Source organism: Thunnus maccoyii, chromosome 23, assembly GCF_910596095.1.
Source record: "Thunnus maccoyii chromosome 23, fThuMac1.1, whole genome shotgun sequence".
Lineage (NCBI taxonomy): Eukaryota > Metazoa > Chordata > Actinopteri > Scombriformes > Scombridae > Thunnus > Thunnus maccoyii.
The window spans coordinates 3,028,924-3,052,762 of NC_056555.1; the positions used below are offsets into that span (position 1 = coordinate 3,028,924).

Genomic DNA, 23,839 nt, shown 5'->3' on the forward strand with positions numbered 1-23,839 from the left:
GGCACAGCAGTTTATCTTACACACAAAAGCAAATCCTTCCAGCGGAGACAAACACAACAACCCATGTGTCAATCAGAACACGCTGAGGTAAAAACACTAACAACAGGACACATGAGGGTCTTTTTATGGCAGTCGGTGATGTGAAATCCCTTTTATATTGCGTATATGTTATTTTTTGATAGTTGATAGTGTCAGAAATGTGTATATTGTGTAAATACAGTAAGATCTGTAGCTCTCTATGGAACATAATATAGTGTAATCTACAGGAATGAGTCATAGACATGCCTTAGAGAGAAAGTGCCCCTTTTCTGAGGTGTTTTTTAATAAATAAATTCCTCTTATTCCTGCTGCATCCAGCGTGACACAACAATATACTCAGTACCTCATATTGTTTCTGAATGTAGCTGACAGACAATTTACATTAGTGTTAGTGTTAATAGTTTACTGTGAGGTAAAGTGACTGTAGTTGACAGAACTCAGGGGGGACTATTAATGTCATCACACACCTCATACAAAGGGAGTATGGATACTGTTGCACGTTTCTTGAAGTTGTTTAAGTCAGTTATAAAGTTGTCAAAAAGGTTTGCATCTTTATCCCCCGCAAGCTACAAGACGACAACGATATAATGCGCTTAAGATATACAAAAATACAGACAAAATTAAGGACGTTTTCCTGTAACAAGCAGCCAATGAGGTGCGTTCAATGTCAGCTAAGTTAATCTGAGTTTCTAGTGTCAAATTAATCTGCATTAACTATAGTCACCAGTGATGTTGTCATTGTGTGTGTTAGTAATGTCAGACATTAAAGTAATGCCTAATGTATGATTATATGTACAGTAAGCACATATATTTCCTTTCTTCGTATTTTATGTGTTATGTTTGCTCAACAGGTGAATATGTGTATAAGGACAGTGAATGCTGCTACATTTACATGAATGTTAACTGTTTACTATATGTGATTACATATTTAGGTAAATAATTAGGTTCAAGCACTTTTTTAGTATTTTTGAAGGGAGGGAGGGAAAGGATGAAGGAATGTTAACTGTTAAAATCTTTTATAAGCCAGTGTCTAATACACCTTATCTAAAGCTTATGTGTTGCTTTTTAGAATTGCAGCTTAAATGTCTTTCAAGCCTCAGTATTATGATATGATATGTGAATTATATTAAACTTATTCGTTGGCACCGTCATAGTATCTTAGCCATACTCCCCTGCTCCTGCTCTTCTAACATCCTCTGCATGTCCCTGAGTGTTCTCATTACCTCGATTCAGCCTACATTGTGACCTCAATATGCAAATTGGGTAGGCGGAGCTGGCAGATTACTGATCCTGTCAACCAACACGGTGTGTCGCAGGCCAAGAGGGCAAGTGAGGAGGAATCCAGAATATTTGGTAACTGCACGGGACAATGCAGTGTTTCACATTCTCTTCCAGTCACTAGTCCTTCCACCTTGCTCTCCATTTCTCAAACCCACAGAGGAATTCTTTTCCTCATGGCGGTGGAAAGTTTATGACCACCAGCCACATAATCACATGCCCCTCTTGTATGGACAGACCTGCAGAAGGTTGCAGGCATGGATCAGGCATGCAAAAAGATTCTTTCCCAGGTGAACATGTTTTGGTTGCATTGGTGTGTTTTGGATGTGAAAAAGTAAAAAAATGTGGGTAGCCAGTTGTAAAAAACTGCAATAAACTCACACATGAACAAGCAGATGAGAGAACTTACATAAGCGTGACAGTGAATGATGGGATGTCCTCTTTGCTGCTCCACAGCCACCCGTCAGACCAATCAGAATGATTCTCTGAAATTAGCTCTATACTCCATCAGCACAACAGGAATATTTGAACAAAAATGTATCTATGTTGAGCATGTAGCACCATTACTGTGATGCTGCAGAGCTTTCTACTAAAGCAACAGTCTGATCACAGCAGCGATGCTGCAGTTACTAAACAGGAGAAGGTGAGCCACCCACAGCAAGCACCACAATCCCCTGGAAATGTCACTCAACTCAAGAAGACAGAAGTGCACAAGAGGAATGTGGATACTCTGAAAATAGTGAAGATAAAATATGATATGATATGATTAGACAAGACGAGACAAGACAAGTAAAATAAAATAAGATGAAGCAAGATATGAAAAGTGGAAAAAAACAACAAAACGAGAAAAGATAAGATAAAACATGACAAGATAAGATAAAACAAGACAGGATAAGATAAAAAAGGAAAGGTAAAACAAGACGAGATAAAACAAGACGACAAAGGATAAGACAGGAAAGCTTTTAAAGAAGTCTTTGATTGAAAATTAAAAAAATAAAATTGGTAATTAAAGAAATGAGGCAGTAAATGCATCAGTTGATAAACCCTGAGTCAGCTCACATTTTATCAGTCAAATTGCTGCCTTTTTTTTAGCCACATCATTATACACAGAGTAACGCAGGGTGACAGTATGACAGGCTGTAAACTTTCACTGATTCTTGTCCCTAAATGACCTAAATACATAAATAAATATAGAATAATAAACACTGTAAATACAATTGTTTCAAGTAACTGTATGGTGCATTTACACGACACCTTTTAAATCATTAAAAATGGTCTATAAAAGCTCCGTCAACCAGGATTCAAACATCTCTTGTTTGAAGGAACATTCTGCTGCTTTGAAGTCTTCTGTGGCTCTGGAGGAGCTTTGTCAAACTTGAGAAAGTGACACTGATGATGTCATGAGGGGCATTTAACAGGCAGAGAGGGTCTAATGAAAAGATGCTGTGGTTACATTATGGGAAGTGTAAGATCCATACTGGGGATTAAATGTCAGGATGTCTCTGCCTCCGCTGCACAGATTCTGACCATTCTCTTTATATGTGTGTCTATTTGTTCCAGACTTTACGGAAGTGGAATAGAAAGTTCACTGGAATACCCCTTTAATCTGATGAAGGTGTTTACAGAAGGAGCATTTCATTTGTAATTGAGCTGTTAGTCTGATTATCAGTGGAGTAAAAGGCTACATATGGATGCAGCCAGTGTGACAAATAGAGAGAGGAGGAGGAATGAAGCGTACCTATTTGTCTCACTCTCTCACCCCTCTCTCCCTCTGTCTGGCTCATTCTCTCTCTCTAATTCAGGCCAATTACATAATTCAGCAAGAATCTGGGCTTAGCTACAGCTGGCGGTCTGCATCCAAACCCCAGCATGGGGGGGGAGAGGAAGTGTAAAAGTACAGCTCGGTTAAACACACCCAAAACACGCAAATACTGAGTGTGTGTGACTTTTAGCAGGCAGACTGTCACCCCGAGCACATTCTGGAAGAGTTGTGTGTCTCCAGTCGCCTGTCCCTCGGCTCTGTCTGTCCTAGCCTTCACTGACAGCCCAAACACCCTGAAACAGCTTTATTTGTGTGTGTGTGTGTGTGTGTGTGTGTGTGTGTGTGTGTGTGTGAGGGCCCAACGGCACACATATGGCAGACAGGATCCACACACATGGTCAGCATGCTATCAGCAGAAAGAAGAGAGGAGGAACGGATGAATGGAGGCTTTTCAGCTCTGAAACAGGAGCCCCATTCACTGGATGTGGAGCGAGTGACTGACTGCCAGACCGGCCATATTGGACACAGAAAACAGTGGAGACAGTCTGAACCCAGAGACCTGGTTCTGTTGAGGTTCAGGCTAAGTTTATTTGCAACACAATAACGATGAACAGCTGGAGGAGAAAAGAAGTCATTCAAACTGTGATACAAAGAGCAAAGACTCTTATGAAATGTTTAACTACTCCAAATGATAAAAAAAAGAGAGGAAAAAAAGACCATAGTCAGAGATGGGTATGTCTGATTACAGATGGAGGTATTGCATAACATCAAAAGTCAATAATGTGAATAATGGTACAAAAACAGAAAACTCCATGAATAAGCAGTAAGACACTCAGCCAAGAAACTAGACTGACTCCATATCAGTTTACTATCTTCTTTATAAAAGAGCCAGAATAGTCAGGATTTCATTATCATGACTTTAAGTATCTAAGCTTTAGGGACTTAAAGGATAGATTCACAAATTTTTCAAGTGCGTCTTAATTCGGATGGAGTTCTCAGTTGTCATGGGGATGGTTCAGTTTTCATCACGTAACCTCAGCATGAGAGAAATAACTTTGTATACCTAAGTCGACCACTTGGCTATTGCCTTTTTGGGTCTGTATTGGGGCACCGCCACCACATCTTAAAAGGACAAGTTCACAAGCTTTGAAGTCTTAAAACAACAGTCAGGTGTCCATATGAACAGTGAAAGCTGTAATCATTCCTCCTGTTCATACTGACTGCTTTCAATTTAAGTGATGGAGGCCAAAATCCACAGTGTGTCAACTAGGGCTGTAACAGTACATGTATTTATCCCAAACCGTTATGGTACGGATGTTACAGTTCAGTGCATGTAGTCGTACGAAGAATACGCTCCCTGAACAATTACTGTGAAAATAGTTGAAGAATCCACTTAGTCTGACATGTGGAACAATAATTCTAGAGCTCGAGTTCCATCCGGAATGTTTTGGCAGTGCACCACAGTAACAAAACTACAGTACACCCCTGGTCAATATCACTCAATTGTGAAGTTATTAAATCCTGTTCATTTAATACAATTTTATTTGTCTTTAGACAAAACCCAAGAAGAATTAAGTCAGTTCACTTCAAAAACAGAATGTTTGAGTAATTTAACTATAATGAAAGGTCCATATTTAAGAACAAACTGCAACAAAAGTCCCTTCATTGGTGAGACATTCATGCCCGCCTTTATTTTTGATGACAGATTGGATCGTCCTAGACATGGATGATACCAGTCTTGCACAAATCTGTGGAGAGATGTCCTGTCATTCTTCAGATAGACAGATAACAGATAACTCTTCAGCTGCTCTTTGCTGGAGGGATTTTGTTGCTCTACCTTCTGCTTTAAAATATTCTAAAGGTGTTCCTCTTGTGTCAACCTTCTTGACACTGAGAGTCATCTTTTCATTCAGTTTTGTATATAAACTTGCATTCATAGTGCCATCCTTTTGCACTCATGCAGCCCCATATCAGCACACTATGACCTCCATATTCACAGTCACCACTATGCAGTCACTGTGTTAGTCCTGGCCAGGTCTACGCCAAACATGCTGGACCTCATGTGATCCAAACTAATTTATTTTGGTTTCATCTGGCCAAAGAATGCACCAACAATATTCATCAGGCGTATTTTCATGTTCTTTGGCAAAGTTGAACCCAACAGTTTTGTGCTGTTTTATGAGCAATGGTTTCCTTTTTGGACGTCGTCCGTAGAGGTTGACTTCATGCAATGTCTCTCACACTGTCTGAGCGGTCACTGAAACACCAATTTCCACATTTAATCCTTGTGCCAAGTCAGAGGCACTTGCCCGTCTGTTTTTCAATGCAAGGTTGAATAAATAGCAAATTGTGTGTGCCATCATTTTTCAAGGATGGTGATTGCGCCTTCTGTTATTGGTAATATGGGTCCTCCTGTACCTCCTAACCACTGCTGCTACTGTGTTTTGGCTTTTGTTCAGTAGCCTACTGATGGTCTTGTACCCTCTCCCATCTTTATGAAGTCACACAATCTGGTCTCTTGTTCATACAATTCCTCACCGTGCGGAGCCATGTTGCCTTAGACACAACCCAGGTCAAAATTAAGAAAGTTATGGTGTTCACAGGTTCTTTTATAACCTTGTTCAGGCAATTAATTGGAAGTCACAGGTGCAATCATTTTTGTTTCAGTGGTCAGAGGTGTACTCACTTTTGTTGCATTGAGGTTGTACTTTGAGGCCTATATTTTCAATTTCATCTATCTAACCTGTTTGTTTTTAATCACAAATATGATCAAATACCCTACACTTCACCCTAAAAATACTACAATTATTCAAAGATGATACAATTTTGAATCATTTAACATTTTAGAGATATTGCACAGGGCCTGCACAGACAGAAATACTGGTTGATGTTAGGCAAACACAGTCAGCTGTGGTCAATCCTTTCGCTTTCTTAGCTCATGATATCACTTAATGCTGTTAGCTAACTAAAGGGGAAACAAAATTAACATCAGTTTCAGTCAGGCTACACCAAGCCTGACGCTTTACTGATATTCTCCAATAGTGAAACAGGCTAGGCAGAAAAAAACAGCTTTTATTAAGTTTTACTTGTTTTACAGACATAATAGAACTGCCCACCTCTGTTTTCACCTGACTGGTCAGAAGAGAAAAGGCAGCAGAGAGCTGAGTCTGGGTTTATTAGCAGTAAGCAAAATGTTCTAACCTCAATGAAAACAGTTATCCATGTGACTGGCCACTAACGGTTTCAGTTTAGATAAAGACTTGGAACATTCAAGAGGAAAAATCTCTCTTTAGATACAGAGAGAACCGAAGGCTGCTTCTATTTAGAAACTCTTACACGCGACAACCTCATCTATTTCCTCTGGAAAGGCTTTTTCTAAAACGTGACTGGGTGAACATGGCAGGAGCCCAGTGGACAAAGCGAGCATGAGCTGAGTTTGTGGGTAATTGCCTGGGTGAGAAAGTGTGTTTCTTTGCCTAATGTGTGTCTGCACAAGTCTGTGCCTGTGTGTGTGTGCGCCTGTCTCTGCCAATCTCACTTCTTATCATGATAAGAGAAATGAACTCCATCTGTTCTTAATGACAGAGCCTGTTTATATTGAGCTACGGTCTGGAATTCATCAGGTTGGCTGGTGTGTGTTTAGGCCAGTTTCCATCCACTTTGCTCTTCAGAATATCTGCATTATGATGGAAACTGAAAATGTTACTAAAATGTGTAAATTTGGATAGAAACATTAGGATAGATAGCTCTATTATGAATCCCATTCTAGTTTGCCAGGACATCTGAGTTCTCTATACTCTGGGAGATAACTAATCTACCATCAAATCTTATGTCTCCTTGATCATTTATAAAAACAAAGAGTATTATGCAGAAGTTTCAGGTAGCAGGTTTTTCTGCTGGCTGAATTGCTTTCGCCAATGGAAATGACAAACAGTGGTAGCAGCATTATATGAGCTGTGGCTAATGATAATTTTGTAAGTAACAAAGTGATTACTGAGATCCTGTAACGTGGCAACATCACTAATAATGGGTCGAACAGGGCAAGAAGAACAAGCTTCATCAGAACGATCCCCATCAGTTAAACTTTCATGAACAACTAAACTGATTAGTAAATGGGTCACTTCATTGTTTAGTCAATCAACAGGAAATATATCAGCAACAAATTTATAATCAATCTATTGTCATTTTTCAATAAATGTGAGCAGGAAGTTGGATCATCTAATCAGCTTGTTTGACATGCAGGGCCACAGGATCGGCTGCAAACCTCTGCTACATTACCCATAACACCCTTCTTTGTGTCGATCTGCAGACATTTACTTGTATTTTCACAAAAGCTGATGACTGATCTCAACAGAATCTTTGCGTTTTAGTTCAAACATATCATAACATAGATGAAAGTATTCTAAACTGTGCCTAACTGGACTCAAGAACTTACTTGAAAAGACTTTGATTGAGATTCCATTAAATGCTTTTGAACCAAAAGCAGGCATGGATTGTTTCAGTGTCGGTGCACAGAGCCATCAGCCAGCTCTTCCTCCTCTCTCCCTGTCACACCCTGTCCAAGTGTTTCTGCCTATTCTGGCAGTTTGACTGGCATGCTGGGAGATGAGCAGGGAAATCAAACTCTCTTCTCCACTGGCCTGGAGACTTTGAGACCTTATTTCTGACTCCTTCACGCTTCCTGCTCTCACTTTTCTGTCTTGTCGTCTCGCTTCCCTCGCTCCCAGCTCGCTTTCTCTCCCTCTCCTCTGAACCTTCCCTTTGCTCTCTCCTCTCCTCTTCATGTTTCTCTGTACAGGGAGTCAGGGGAGCGCCCTGGCAGGAGGCCTGTCCTGCTGCAAACCCCGCTGCTGCTCTTCATTCATCTCTCCCTCGCTCGCTCCCTCTCTGCCCGCCTCTCGGTTCCTTTCGTGGCCCTCCTCGACCAAATCTGATGAATTTCTCTTTCTTTATTCAAGTTTTCTCCATGCTGCACACACACTCCTTCTTCTCCATTCATCTCCCATCCTCCCCCCCCTTTCTGCTCATCTCGATTCCAATTTCTCTACAGCGCATGCAGAGCGAACATCTGAGGCCTTTATTGTCATCTCACCTGTTGGAGCGGGGAAGAGGAATAATAATCTGCTTTTTGAATAGATTTCACAACTTGCATAACTTGACTTGCCACTTTTGGCAGTCAGATAAGGGGATATGTTGTCCTTTGGTAATCACACGGAAAGTAGAGCAGAGATTCAAAATGCTAAGAGGTGTGAGAGCTGAATTAGGCTGACATCCAGGGACACGTAGGAGTCAAAAGACTGAGAGCACGAGAGAATGAAATAATAATTTAAAACTGTACTGATCCCAAAGGACCACTGGCCTCATTTATAAAACAGATTGTAAGTTCCATATCAAAAAAAGACAGAAATGGTGTAACTAAAAGATTATCAGACTTATAAATCATCAATCAATGTCATGCTGTTTCCCTTTATAAATCAAAATCAAACTCATAAATATAGGTTTTTTGGGGGGGAGTTTTTCCTTATGTTAATAGAAGGTCTAAGGATAGAGGATGATGTATTGCTCTAGATTGTAATGCCCCTTGAGGAAAATTAGTGATTTGTGATATTGGGCTACACAAATACAAATTGACTTGACTTGAATCAACTTGAAAATATGGCACATGGACGAATCTCATATCCCACCCCCTACATTCCCACAATTAATCATGGATGGTGAATGATAAAGCCCTCTAGGCCTTTTCCGTACACATGTGCTGGCTTGGCTTGACTCAGTTTGACTCGGAGCATCAGCCAAGCGTTACAGCCTTCCATTACAACAGGGCTACCGGCTTGAAGGTGTGTCTGATGAATCGCTTGTCTTGAGTTGAAAAGCGGCGGGCTGTATATACACATCATGGTTGTGACAAGCTGTCAAAGTCACAACTGTAAAACAGTAATAATCATGAATATTGGTGTGTATAGTTCCTGTGGAGAACAGCAGCAGTATTAACAACAGAAGAGAGTTTGAGAGGCTGACAGCTGCAGCAGCTGTTAATGCAGTCAGTTCAACAAATAAAAGGATTCCTGAAATTAAACAAAGTGATCAGACATCGAGGTGGATGCCAAGAAGTGCGCTGCTGCACACTGTCAGAGAATGAATTGGTGGAGGTACGGAGGCACGTACATGACTAATGAGACCGCACGCAGTATCTAAAAACTAAACTAACTGTATTTAACTCCAAAATCCAGCATACAGGTGCTTCTCTGATGAGGCGACTAGAGAAGGCAGAGTGCGTGTTGCAGCCACAGCGGCGTCTCCAGTGTGCTCTGTGCGCCTGGTGCCTCTGCAGCACAGTCACATGATGAGACACATGAAGCTAAATTCACTGAAGCTATTTTGCACAGAAACTAAAATTGCTATTTCGTAGTATTAGAAGGTTTTGCTCTGTTCTCCAACTCTATGAAAATATCTGATGCAATCTCAGATTTCTAGAACTAGTGATGATCATCAGTTAGTTAATGTGGTTGACATGTAAAGGAGTCAGTATATTTGGGGTTAATATCTGGGAAAGGTGACCAGTTTCAGTGGTTATAAATTAAGCTCCTTGCTCTCTTGCTCATAGGCATTTCTGTGGAGTTTCCAGAATCCTGCCACTTGACGCATCCTGGCATCAACACAGCATTTCAGCAGCACTGTGGTGATCCACAACTACCCACGACCGAGTGTGAGAGAATGTGATGCTGAGCCAGACCAACCAGGGAATGAGTACGCCTTACAACAAGCAGAAACACATGTAACACCACTGGCCTTAATGTTAATGATAAAGTGGATTTATAATTAAAACTTGCTATGAAGTGAAATGAAATGAGTGACAAGGATCATTATAAAATCTGGCTTCAATTCACCACCTCTCTCATCTGTGTCAGCAATTTCCTCTGTCTCCAGAATGTCTGTACGTGTGGGTGAGAGTTTCTGTACAGGTCTCAACTTTTTTTTTGGGAAGTGACATACACATCTTTCAAGCCCTGTTCTGTGCGTACTCAGTTATAAATGGAGCCCCTGCTCTCTTGCTGAAAAGCACTTCTGCAGAGTGAACAGCTGCTACTATTAAGGGCAGACACCAGCCCTCATTCCCCATTCCCGTATGGAGCGATATGGAGTATGGAGCACTGATAAATTAACCATTTGGTCACTTTCCTTCAGTTTGATATACAATATAACAGCTAATGATTGGGTGTTTTTGCATAATATGTAAAACAACTACATCGTGAAAAATATTTTTTTACAACATGCACAAAAGGTTATTTTTGGTTCAAAAGTAACATAAATGATAGCTGCTACGTTAGCTGTCTATGAGTAGTTATGCTATATGCAACCTGCTGCAGTTAATTGGAGTGTTGTGACTCAAGGTGGCTAGCAGGCTTTGGCGAGCTAGTAAATTTTACCATTGCATCATTACATGAGAATAACAAACTGAAAAAAGACTGCACACTGATCTGCACACGCCCTATGTGTTAGTTGGTGAGATGTTATCTCTGATTACAAGTGGTGAAGCCGAGGGAGTCGATGGAACAGTGTGCCCCTGCATGCTGGGTAGCTAACGCTAGCAAGCCAGCTGTCTGCAGATATGTGGCTGGTTCCGAAACACAAAAAGCATGACTGTGCTGCTGAAACTGATTAATAAACTGGATGTGGTGGTCTATTTATTAAAGGCATCTGGTACTGGTAGTTGTTAGTTGAATAACGTGTAATCCTGTTTTTGTTTTCTTGTATTTTGCAGGAAAAAAAGATTAAAATCTTGAATCATTCCCAAACTTGTAAAGATAACATAAAATAAAAATATTATTAGAATATAACTCACAGTCACAGAAGAAGAACTGTTGAATAGGTATGAGGTGGCAGTGGCTTCCCAATAGGAAGCAGCAGCACAAAATACTCAACTGGGACAAAGCCAGCACCCCGAGGGGAATGTCGTCTGTGTTTAGGCTCTGAATAAATTCTGAGTCAACTTGAGCATAAATTCTGCCCCTGACTCTGCTTCTCCACTTGGTTGTCTTGCACCAGGCTGTATTTTAAATAGAAATTTTTTTTAAAAAAAGGCTATTTAATTCAGAAAAGACGAGCAAGCGAATATCCACAGGCGATCAATTTACTCCATCGACATTCCACAGTCTTTTCAACCAATTAGCCAACCATGTAGGCTACAGGATAAAGACTGAAGGTAATTATGTTCTAGTGAAGTACAAAGTGTTTGCCACTGACTCCAGCTGAACTGCACCCATGAGACCTGGGCAGATGTTCCACTTCACTACACTTCCTGGATTTCTATTTTGAGAAGAAGGGTGTAATACAAGTGTAAAACCATACGTTAGCAGTAGCAGGCAGAACGTGTCATACATGTGAAGGTGAGGTGTTACTGTGTGACATCTCTGCTCCTGGTTCTACTGGGCTTACTGGAACTAGAATCATTGGCAAGATATTGCCTTAAAAAAGCCTTAACTAGTAGCAATTTTGATCTTAACATTTTGAAGTGTTGACTATTGACTAACTATAATCTATCATTTACATTTTCATCAGTTCCTGCAAAAAACACATCAGTGTTTTGAATTGGGTGCTGTTTTTACACCATCATATTCAACATTCATCATATCAAAGGTATAGAAAATGTCATATTTTCCCCCGTCTACCTAAGCACCAGCTGCTATGACGTCACTGCTATGATGTATGATGCTAAATTACTCACTCACTTACACACTCTTAAAAGAATGGCTTGATAAATTAGGGGTGCTTATTTGCAATCGTATAAAGATTATATACGATTACAGCCAGAGGCCAATTAGCTTAGTTTAGCGTTAAGACTGGAAACAGCTAGCCGGGTTTGGCCATAAGATAACAAAATCCACCTACCAGAATCTAAAGTCTACTAATGAACAAAGGAAATGTTACTACATAACTGCAATGTGTGCAGTTTGATTCCAGCCGGGGACCTGTCGCCCAGTGGGATATTTTTTGCAAGAAATGTCAAAAAATGTATGAAGGTCGGATGGAAAACCAGTAGTGATGATATGGTCTAGAATTATATTTTATTATATCACATTTTTGATTTTTACCAACAGTATGCAGTATAACAATAATTCCAAAAGATATAATTGAATTAATGCGACCTGGACTGTGTAAGAAAATGGGTGGATGGATTAACCAATTAAAAAACGTAGTAATACAGTAATGTTATAACCAACATTTTAACTAACAGCAATCTAACATTCTCTGTTTTGAGAATAGTGAATTCAGTGCTTTTTAAAACTTAACAAGACCTGCAGATACCCTGGAAACATAACTCCCCGTAAAATGATGCATTTTTACACTTGGATTTTTGTACAAATTTAACAAATGGAATTGTTACAGAGCCAGGCAAGCTGTTTCCCCCTTTTTCCAGTCTTCATACAAAGCTAAACCAACCGACTGCTCACTGTAGCTTTATATTTATCTAACAGACAGATAGGAGAGTGGTATCAATCTCCCCATCTTACTCTCTGCCAGAAAATAAATACAATGTTGAAGTACTCCTAGTGCTTTTCAGGAGCCAAGGTTGCTGGGTGAGGGATTAGAGCTGGTAAAATAATGCAGGTGGTAGAAGCAAGGAGGAAAAGGTCACTCTTCTTACAGTAACTATTTCAGTGTACTGGAACATTTAGTCAAAGGTCAAAGTTTCAAATTAAACTGAGAGAAAAGCATTTCTCATGTTTATTCTTGTATTGTTTTTGACTTGTTTCTGGTAGTAACTCTGTATGGTGCTCCGGATGGAACCTTGATCTTGTGTGGTGGACTCCCACCTTGTCTCATTAGCACTCTGTGACAGTCAGTGTGTGTCGTGTACTCACGGCCTCAGTGTGGACAGGATGCACGGCGAAGAGGAGCGCCGTGACGAACGCCAGACGTGGGTCTTCGAACACGCAGCGGTCACACGTGTGCATGAGCAGGCAAGTTACGGCGCAGTGCAGACACACGTTGACGATGTGGAAATACAGAGGCGTCATGCCACCCAGCAGGATGTTCAACCTGACAGACAGAGAGAGAGAGAATTATTCAGCACACTGGGATGAGAGCGCTGTGCAAATGTGATCTGTTCATGTGTGAAAGATATTAGATAAAAGACAGATACAGACTGATGGATCAATAATTACAGTCAGTGTCATTCATTTTCCCCATGCAGCCTAAGCATGTAGACAAAAAAAAGAGTCAACTTTATCTAAAACAATCACTCAGCCATATACAGCTGTGGATTTACTGTGGGAATCTCAAAAGCAAATTAACTTTTACAGTTCCAGGATCAAGTGATTGTCTTATAATCCTGAAGAGAATCTCAATCCATTTTCCGCACTGCCGTGAATTTCAAATGAAAAGAGCACGATTGCTTTGAGAGAGAATGTCGACTTCCTGACACCAAATCACACCCTGCTTAAGATCTTCCAGCAGCTAATCCCTCAGTGAGGAAAAACAGTGAGATACGCAATTTTCACCTTCTTTATCATAATTGGTATTACGCTGTGACAATTCCCTCTCCGCCCGACAGAATATCAACAACCTGATAATAGTCAACCCAGGAAGAGTGAAGCATTACTATAGTGCAGGTTCCTGAACTACCCTCACCACCTGTAGTCTGTCCGTCAGGAATTCAAGGATCCATATGCACAGTGAGGTGTTTAATCCCAGGTCCTCGAGCTTTGTACCAAGCCTGGAGGAAACTATGGTGTTAAATGCTGAACTGTAGTCAATGAACAGTAATCTCACATAGCTCCCTTTCTTGTCCAGGTGAGACAGGGTGGAGTGGAGGATGTGTGCTATAGCGTCTTCCATTGATCGGTTGGGATGGTAGGCAAACTGTACCGGGTCCAGTGTGCTAGGTAGTGAGGAGCAGATGTAAAAGTGGTACTAACCTCGCTGACTCACTTGTGAACCATTCATTACAAACAGCTAATTATGTTCAAACCTACAAATGTGTTTATGGTGCAAGTTCTCAAATACAGGCATTTATTTAAATAAAGTTATAAAAAAAGGAAGGAAATTAACTGAACGATTATTTTCATTATCTATGAATCTATCAATTATGTTCTCCATTGATCGATTCGTTGTTTGGTCTATTAAATGTCAGAAAACAGTGAAAAATGTTTGCCAAAGCCACATCCCAAACATATTCAGTTTACTGTCATAGAAGAATAAAGAAACCAGAAAAGATTCAGATTTGAGAAGCTGGAATCAGAGAATTTGGACATTTTGTTCTTAAAAAATGACTCAAACAATTAATTATTGGCAACTAACTGATTAATCGACTAATTGTTGCAGCTCTAACATGAACAGAATAAAAGAATTAATCAAGTTAAAAAAAAGACAACTTTATTTTACATTGAAGTGAAGAACTGAAAATTTCCAAAGGTACCAAAAAGGAGTGGCACAGGACATCTGGAATATTTGCATGAAAAACAACAATATGGGTGAGTTGGAACAAAATGATAAACATACATGTGAAACTGTCAGGCTGAGTGGAATAAGATGATTCTTCCATCTTTAAAGCAACTTAAGGAAAAAATGTGAAACCGTATGCTAAGAGGTTAATGTTTCTTTATAAGAGCAAAGCTTTGTGGAGTAGAACAAAACCAAACATAAGGAAATGAACAAAACATGGCTTCAGATCTGAACTTCTTATCTCTGATTATAATTAGTTTAATGGGTTCATCTGTGTGCCCTCATCCAGTCCATTATGGTGATGAAGACGACTCTGGCCTCCACTATCCCTGTTATTCATAATTCAATGAGGACAGCTGATAATACCTGCTTGTGCTTGCAGAGAGGGCATTAACCCTCACCATTATCTCTGCCTGACCTTAGCTGATGCTGATCTGCCCTTGTAGCTGATGCTGGGATGAGTATGGAACAAGTGAGGCCATGAGATGGATTTCCCCAAGGACCCGGCCAGGGTCCCAACCCATCCACCATGTGAAGGCTTCAGAAGAATTTAAATTTCTCATTTGAGGCATTTAGTTGACATGCTTATCCAGAGAGACTTACAATGAGGGAGCAGGTCTGGCTTCAGTGTCCTGCTCAAGGACATTTTGACAGGAAGCATCACACATTCTGGCTGCTGGAGGAATCTAATCTGTGACCTTTGTGAGATAGGCCTATATAACGACTACTCTCAAAGATGAATAACAATGAGCCTGGGCCTGCATGATGGTGACTAATATATGTTATCATGGATATCATTCTGTATGATGTATGAGCTAGTGTATTTTACATGACTTTTTGAAGCTTAAAAAATGTAAGTTCAGTCAGATACGCAGGTCCCATCTTTAAATTGTCCTTCATTGTCATTCTACATTTTGTTTGACATCTCATCGAGGGCTGCAAATAACCATTATTGTGGCTTATTTTCTTGATTAATAGGTTTGTTGTTCAGTCCATAAAATGTCAGAAAATGGTGAAAAATGACAATCAACTTTTTCCCAAAGCCCAAGATGTCGTCCTCAAATGTCTTGATTGTCCCAACCAACAGTCCATGACCCAAAGATACTTAGTTTACTCTGACAGAGGACCAAAGAAACACATGATGAGATGCTGGAATCAGAGAATTTGGGGGGAGGGGGGGTTTCTTGAAAAATGTCTCAAAACAATTAATTGATTATTGAAATAGTTGGCAATGAGTTTAACAGTTGGCAACTAATCGATTAATGGACTAATTGTTGCAGCTCTAATCTCATCTTACACAAAATAAAACAGTCTACAGTATTGATAAAGGATTCATGAAGTCCCATGTATGTCCAAGTTAAGTAGTTTTTATGTTTTCAGAGGTTGAACACTGACTTTCTTCTTCATGAGTTGCAAAATCTGTAGGCTCGACAAATCATATAATGTCACAATATTTATCAAACTTTGCTGAAATAGTGTTAGTGCTAAAATACTTCATGTTTGCCTTCCATTTTATCAAACATAGACACTGAAACATATATTGCAGTTTTATTAGATTTTGCAAAAGCATCAAAAAGACTTGAAAACACCATGAATATGATTATGAAGGTGGATAAAAATTTAATTGGAATTATTTTGAATGCAGCATCGTGTCTCTTAGATTTTACGCATCCATTCATGTTTCCACACATTTTCTTTTTTCTTTTTCCGTATTAATTGTTGAAATAATTTTTAAAAGCCAGAACAATTGTAAACACACACACACACACCATAATAGTGATGGACTGCAGCACAGTTACATCATGCTCTTACAAGCCACGAACACCCATCTGCACATTACATCTACAATACTACTAACAAACTAACTAATGCAACAATCAGTCTCAGTCTCTTTGACTGGCTGGTGATGTAAATAATGTGTAAACCATATTTGTTTATCAGAACTTTGTTTTTTCTTCTTTCCTCTCCCATTAATCATCTCACGACCCCTCAGATTTATCTGCTGACGCTTTGGAGGGGCCTGACCCCTAGGTTGGGAACCACTGGACTAAACTATACTAACTGTATATAAAGTATAACAGTAACATGCTGCTCTAACACTGATGCTTCAGTATTAATAATCTAATGATGTCATATATAATAATATATCAGTCAGAGGGACCAAACCACTACTTTTACTGCAATACTTTAACTACATCAAGCTCATAATACTTTTGTACTTTTACTCAAGTAGGATTTTTCATGCACTACTTTTACTTGTAATGGAGTATTTTTACATTGTTGTATTGGTAGGAATCCCTATCAAAAACGTTTGTTAATGTAAAAGAAAATGAGTATCACTCAATATGTCATCATAGATTTTTTTACTCTCAAATATGAATATATGTATTGGCCCAAAAATCTATCATCAGCTGATTTCTTAACTGCCAATGAGTTTAAAGTAATGCTGTTTTTCAGCACGTTCTTGAAAGGTCTCACTGGACAGCAACAAATGGAAACACTAATCTTTGGTAGACAAATAATTACACTTGCTCAGTCTGAAAAAAAATGCTGAATATCAGTTGTATTTTGTTTTTATGTCTTGACCAGAAATGTATCAATTTTTCATTTGTACATCTGACAGATTTAGTATTAAAATCATGTCAGCTTGCTGGCAACCTAACCACAGTTTAACAGCTAGTAATCACTGTCTTGTTGTTATCTGATCATCACACCAGAAAGCAACCACTTCCAGTAGAGGTGAATTTAACATTAATAACAGCAGGTAGATACATTAACAGAGCCTGAGGATGGTGAAGTCAGGAAAGTGCTCAACACTTTGTTCCAGACCAACATATTATTACAACTACTAATCATATTTAGGGATGGGAATTAAAAAGATTGTATTGATACCAATGAGAGGAGCCTCTCTGCTGAGCTTTGGGGAAAGCCTCCATTGTACAAGATGCTGAACGGGCGCAGGGTTTTTGACATGAAACAGACTGAGCACCAAGTTATTTTCTATTCTCCTTTCTTTTTCTCACCTCAGAGTTAGTTTAAGTTGTTTAATGCTGCGGTGTCTGTTGGTCAGCTGGTCTCGTTTGTTACGGGACTCCGCTGCTCCGCTCTGCGGTGGCGGCATGGAAAGTTTATAATATACTTCACTTACGTCTCCCAAAGGTAATTATATAGTCATTAAATCAAAGCATGCTTGTAACCGCTGCATTTTTTGAAGATGAATTATACGATAACTGGCCTAATGGTAGCACTCAAGAAAAGGTTGAAGTGGCCACCAAAAACATGACATTTCATGCTCTGGCAGACATAAACATCCACAGCAGATTACACAGAAGGTTATTCTGTCATGGACCAATGACAAAGTAGGGAAAATTTTGACCTGACAAAAGCTAAAACAAAAAAAGCTCAGGGTGAAACTATCAGATGTGGTTGCTCAGAGATTTGTAGAAAGACCACCTCAATTTGAACATGTGCTTATAATAATTTATTTGAATATAACAAAACATAATGTGCTACTGTATGGATTGTGCAGAAAAATAAGCTATCACATGTTGTCCCAAATAAGGTTTTTGGATGTGACACACTACATGTCAGACTTCAGGCTATCGTCATCCAGATCATCAGGCTGATGCCTCTAACATGACACCCAGGCTGACAGTGGAAGTTAGTAGATCTGACTGCTTGTCAACACTCCCACAGACATTTAGGGATCATGTCCTACAAGCAGAGTCACAGTTGTGCTGTTGGATTCACCCGTGCAGGGGAAGCACTAATTACTTAGTTAGTTTCTTAAAATCGTATGGACGTTAAATTACTCAGTGAGTGAAGCATGAGGTTCTGATCAGGTAATCTGACATACTGCTTGCGTTGATACTTTTATCTTTCAGTTACGTAAATTGAAAATACAGAGCTGGTCTCCACCTATCAGAGCATCCAGCCTGCTGCATCAGCAGTAACCCAGACATCGCTCTGGACCGTTGTGGTGAAGAGGGAGCTGAGGCTGATCGATCTACATTCCAACCCTCACCTATGGTCATGAGCTTTTGGGTAGTGACCAAAAGAAAAACACTGGATATACAAGCGGTGGAAATGAGTTTCCTGCACAGGGTGGCTGTTCTCACCCATGGAGCTTGGAGTCAAACCGCTGCTCCTTCCGTTCAAATTGTTGAAGTAGTCATAAGATGCCTCCTGGATGACTCCCTTTATTGGTTTTCTGGGTAAGTCCAGTTGGGAGGAGACACTGGGGCAGACTCAGAAATACCTTATGTATTACATATTCCATCTGGCTGGGGAACATCTTGGTAAACGTAGTGTAGTCATTTCTGGCACAACTTAACCTACTTCCAAGGTGCGTAGAGAAGGGAAAAAGTCTGATCAAAACTCCAGCAACAATGGAACAATTTTACGTAGGACGTCTGGGCTACCTTGAAAATGGATGGGTGGTGTACAAATGGAAATGCAGACGGCAGCACTAGAGGAAAGGTCAGGGAGTTGACATAATTATTAGGTATCATCCTCTGAGGAGTTCAAGGCATTCTGACCATATCTGACAATAGTTGTTGAGATATACTTCTCTTGAGTTTGATGAACCAACAACACTGCCATTAGGCTCACCATCAGCAGAGCAAAATTAAAGCAATCTGACATGAGCAAGATTTGAAACTAACACAGACACAGTGTCCTCTGTGACTGCCGGGCTGGAGAGGTGAAGGAGAGATAATTGAGCTCTCTGCTGGTTAGTGACCATGAAACAGCAGCATGATAACTTCCTTTCCTTCACTCTGATATATTTTCCTGTGCTGGAGACTGGGCCATGACCCAAAGGAAGGTTGCAAGAATCCTAAAAATAGGTTGTTAATTATTCCGGAGAACATTGCATCAGCAGTTAACAGCTACGGTAATTTTTTCTTACCAAATCCCTGCGATGTAAAATAGGCTGAATAAAACACTGCAGGCGAGAGGGGCAGACAACGGAAAAGCGTGTGAAAATGCTTTAGATAAGCTTTGAATATACAATAAAGAAAAAAAACTCTTTCTGAAATGAGGGATAGTAGATAATTAAATGTCCTGGCTGGCAAAATGACAACACGTTCAGATCCTTGAACTTCAGGTAATAACTTTTTTCTGCTTAGATAAACAGCATTTGGGGAAATGAAGCTCTCACATCGACTGAGTCAGCTTGTCTCGGACTCCAGCAGCATCATCCATCACTTTCTTACTCTTCTTCTTTGTCGTTTCTTATTTTTCACTCTTCATCTCCTGCACTTGTCTCTTTCCATTATGTGCTGTGTCCATCTCGTCCACCTCCTCCTCCTCTCCACGTTTACCAGAAGAGCATCCGTCAACACTTCTTCCTTCCCTGTCTTGTGTCATCTGTCCTCGCGTTGCTATTTTAATCACATGGCCTCTTGCTATCTCTCTCTCTCCTCGTTTCTCTCCCGCTCTCTCCGTTGTTTTCTCGCCGCAATCACTGCTCAGTTCGTTGTGCACATCAGGACTCAGCTATAAAAAGGGCCTTGAGGCTGCTGTGTGTGTGTGTGTGTGTGTGTGTGTGTGTGTGTGTGTGTGTGTGTGTGTGTGTGTATTTACTCTCTTGGTGCGTGTCCTTCACCTTGATCACATCCCAAAAGCCCTGCAGTGTTCACTGGCACAGAAGAGACAATGCTGGACTGACTACACATTCCCCATAGGTTTACCACAGGGGTTTGTGTGTGTTGGGTGTGTTCTTGTCTTTGTGTAAAGCAGAAAAATACACACACACACACACACACACACACACACACACACACACACACACAAGTGACCCCCAGGACACAGGTGTTAGATGAATATATCCATATGCTTTTCTGCATGCATAAAAAGTCCTTCCTCAGATGATTCAGGGAACAGCTCATGATTCCTTTCATGCAGAGTACACGTCAGCCAGAGCCAGCCAGCTGTCCGGGCTGAGAAAAAGAACAAAGTCAATCAATGTTTGAAATTGTTTATTAGCCTGCTAACTTGAATGAATTTCAGACTAAACTAGCTGAAACATGCTGACTGGCCAGCGTCTGGATCTGGGTGTGTTTCAGTGGAACATCCAGCTGAAGAGATCTGGTGGGTTTTTTCCCCCACTTTCTTGTTCAACTGATTGCACCGCACTAATCTCACAACTTTCCTGCTATCTTTGCATGTATGTTGATGCATATTTGTATATTAAAATATGATGTTCATTAGGGATGTTCCGATCAAGCTTTTCTGGCCCCGAACCGAGTCCTTTAGCGTTAGGCATCTGCTGACACAGAGTCTGATCGAATACAAAGAAGAAGATGTGAAATGTTGATTTAATATGTATCTGGTACATTGAAAAAAGCCTTCTGACTTTTTTCAAGAGCTACTTAATCCAAATACTAAAGGTCCTGGATCAAATTGATCTGTTTAAATTATTGATATGATATGAATGACAGTTTAACTGGAGAATGTGACTAAAAATTAAGAATGAAGGTTCTTCCCTCACAAATGATCTTCATCTGAATACTTTCCCCCATCTTTTAATATCAAATCTAAAGTATCTAATTCTCCCCGTCTATAGGCTGGATAGGTTGCTTTGAAAAGGTCAAATCCATTGATTTGTAGTAGAGTACCACCAATAAATCGGCTGAGTCAATCAGCCAATATTCAGTATGTTCCAAATACAAGTAAATTTCATCATGTGCCCATAGGTCCATGTGTGGCCCAAACATTGTGGCCACATTTATGGTCCAAAAGTATGCACCGACTGCACATGTCGCCATATAAAGACACCCAACGTAGTACAAAACAGAAGCACATGCATGTCCAAAATCTCTCCTGCTGTCTGCATGGGTTTTGAAGTACATCAGAACCTTGAACAATGAAGTTGTGCTCTGAGCCTCTCTCAGCTGTGGGTCTACTGATCTGACTCCAATCTGTGAAACCAAGCCATCTCCTTCATCTCTGTTGTGCAGATGATCATACATAACGCTCAAACAGCTGCAGAAGAGAAAATGACTGTCAGATGATTCGGTGCCAAAAATCTGTGTTTCAAAAAAACAGACAACATCAAAACAATGCATACTTGTCACTGAATGAGAGACAGATGCAAAATATCCTACCTAAACGCAGCCGCACAGCTTTATCAAACTGGTCAGTAACTATTTTCCATTCACCAAATGGTATCTATTAATACTTTTAATTATGAAAAGTCCAGATAGCATTTGGAGTTGAACGCACTCTGTTCAATTTCTACGGGGAGAGAAAGAGCAGATAAATCAGACCTGACATTCACTGTGACCTGAATTAACCTTTAATCTTTATTTCTGCAAGAGCGTGTGTCTCTCCACATGCACATGTATATGTAGCCTACTATGTATGCTGCCTGCTGCCGTCCCATTTCCGCTCCTGACCCATGCGGTGCTGAGTGCACCAATTTCTCCAGCAATCTCTCTTGTATAATTGTAGAAGTAATTGTTATTAGTGTCCGTATATTTCTTAGTATTCCCTGTTGTCAGTTTGCTTAGTTGTGAGTCAGTTATTTGTACCTCTCTGCAATGTTCACATTTTAGAGAAGGATATTAATATTTTCCTCATTAATAATGTATTATTTCACAACCCGCGACCCATCAGCTATTAATCAGAATGTTAATTTTTATGACCCAACCCGCCCGATCTGAGGATTAACCGCTGTGCCGGCGGATATAACTGCAATCTACACATCACTAGTAACTATAGTAACAGTATGAGAAGACATGCTCCGTTGTAGTCAGTGCTCAGTTCAGTTTGTCATTTGCTAAGTGATAGTCTAAAATAAATAAATAATCATATATAAAATCCCTTCTGTCCCGGAGGCATCCTGGGGAAGATCTCTGTTCATCCTGAACACATTTTCTACCATCCCTGGGACGATGCAATGCCATTAGTCTGAGCCCTGGTAGCAGCTGAGAGGTAAGGATTGTACTAAAAGTTAACACACCACACATTGCTGATGGAGAAGAGTGCAGCTGCACATTCGTTCCCCACCCAGATATGTCGGGAGGGTCTGCCATGTGAACCAGCTTCCTCCACATGACAAGCTAATGAAGGCAGTGTGGAGAGGCTGATGGCCAAATATCCCTGGAAGCCGCAAGACAAAGCAGTGAACTTCCACCCCGAGTGAGCAATAAGGCAACACCTGTCACTCCTGAAAGATCACCTTCCCCTCCATTGTCTCTGACCATTACGGCGGCTCTGCTGTCTCCAACACACACTCGGCATTAAGTGGTGTAGTGTGTGTTTCTGAGCGCAGATGCTCCTGCAAAGCCGTAAGCCCAGTGCCCGCTCTCTGGAGAAGCATTAAGCTGCCAATATCATCTTCAACAACTGTATTACCAGAGGGAGGACTGGCGAGCAGCTGCTTGAGAGGTTGTAACACTGTTGGGTAATTAGACTGAGTATCATCAAACAATGAAACCGTCCTGTTGCCTGACCAAACACAAGCCACGGTTCCCACACTCACACTCAAGTCCTTTTGGTTTTAGTTATCTTAAGTGCACAGTGTGCTGATGGACTTCTGCCTGAAGACACATTAATAGGCCCTTTCCATACACATGTGCTGACTTAGCTTGAATCAGTTTGACTTGGCACGTCAGCCCGGCACAGCAGGGATTTGGATCTCCATTACAACAGAGCGACCCACTTAAAGGTGTGTCTTTAACTCATGACGCACTTGTCTTGAGTCGATGATGTTAAAAGTTTACCCTTTACTAGAACAGTGGATAAACATATTTGATTTCCTTTCAATTCTCCACAATAAAAGTTCTCCGTTATTTAAAATCATTTAATATGAAGCAGCAGCAGGAGGTGTTTTCATCAGCAGTAACTTAACACGACTCCTACACAGCGGAAAGCGAACAGGAAACAGTAAAATAAAGCTGATATCTGAAAGTACAAACAGGGACACAGGAGAGAAACTAAACTTCAAACCACAGAGATTCAGTTAGAAGCTACAAAAAGACTGATGGCTGAACATAGAGGCTTTTAAAATGTCTTTCTCTCCGGTCTTCAGTACAGACATGAGTTGAGTCTCGCAACACACAGATTGTCTGAAAGGGAGAAGGGGGGTCGTCACAGGTTGGCCCTGCCAGTAAGACATTACTGCAACTTGCTTGGAGATGGGTTGGCATTCTTTGGACTGACTCCAGAGATGGTTCATCTCGGGTGCAACTTTGCACAAATTGGTGCATTTAAACTGGTAATGGATATGCAAATCAACACGGCATGGTTTGACTCAGAGCAGCTAAAAGTGCCAATGAAAGCCCCTCCACATCTGTCACCAGACAAGCC

General features: G+C 40.5%; 1 protein-coding gene across 1 annotated transcript in view; it reads right to left on the minus strand.

Moving 5' to 3' along the window:
- The window catches only part of tmtc1 (transmembrane O-mannosyltransferase targeting cadherins 1), a 154,711-nt gene that overhangs the window by 115,049 nt on the left and 15,823 nt on the right, over positions 1-23,839 (minus strand). Inside the window, exon 3 of the mRNA XM_042403387.1 lies at positions 12,943-13,120. Coding sequence (XP_042259321.1) covers positions 12,943-13,120 — 178 coding nt within the window. The remainder of the gene's footprint in view (positions 1-12,942; positions 13,121-23,839) is intronic.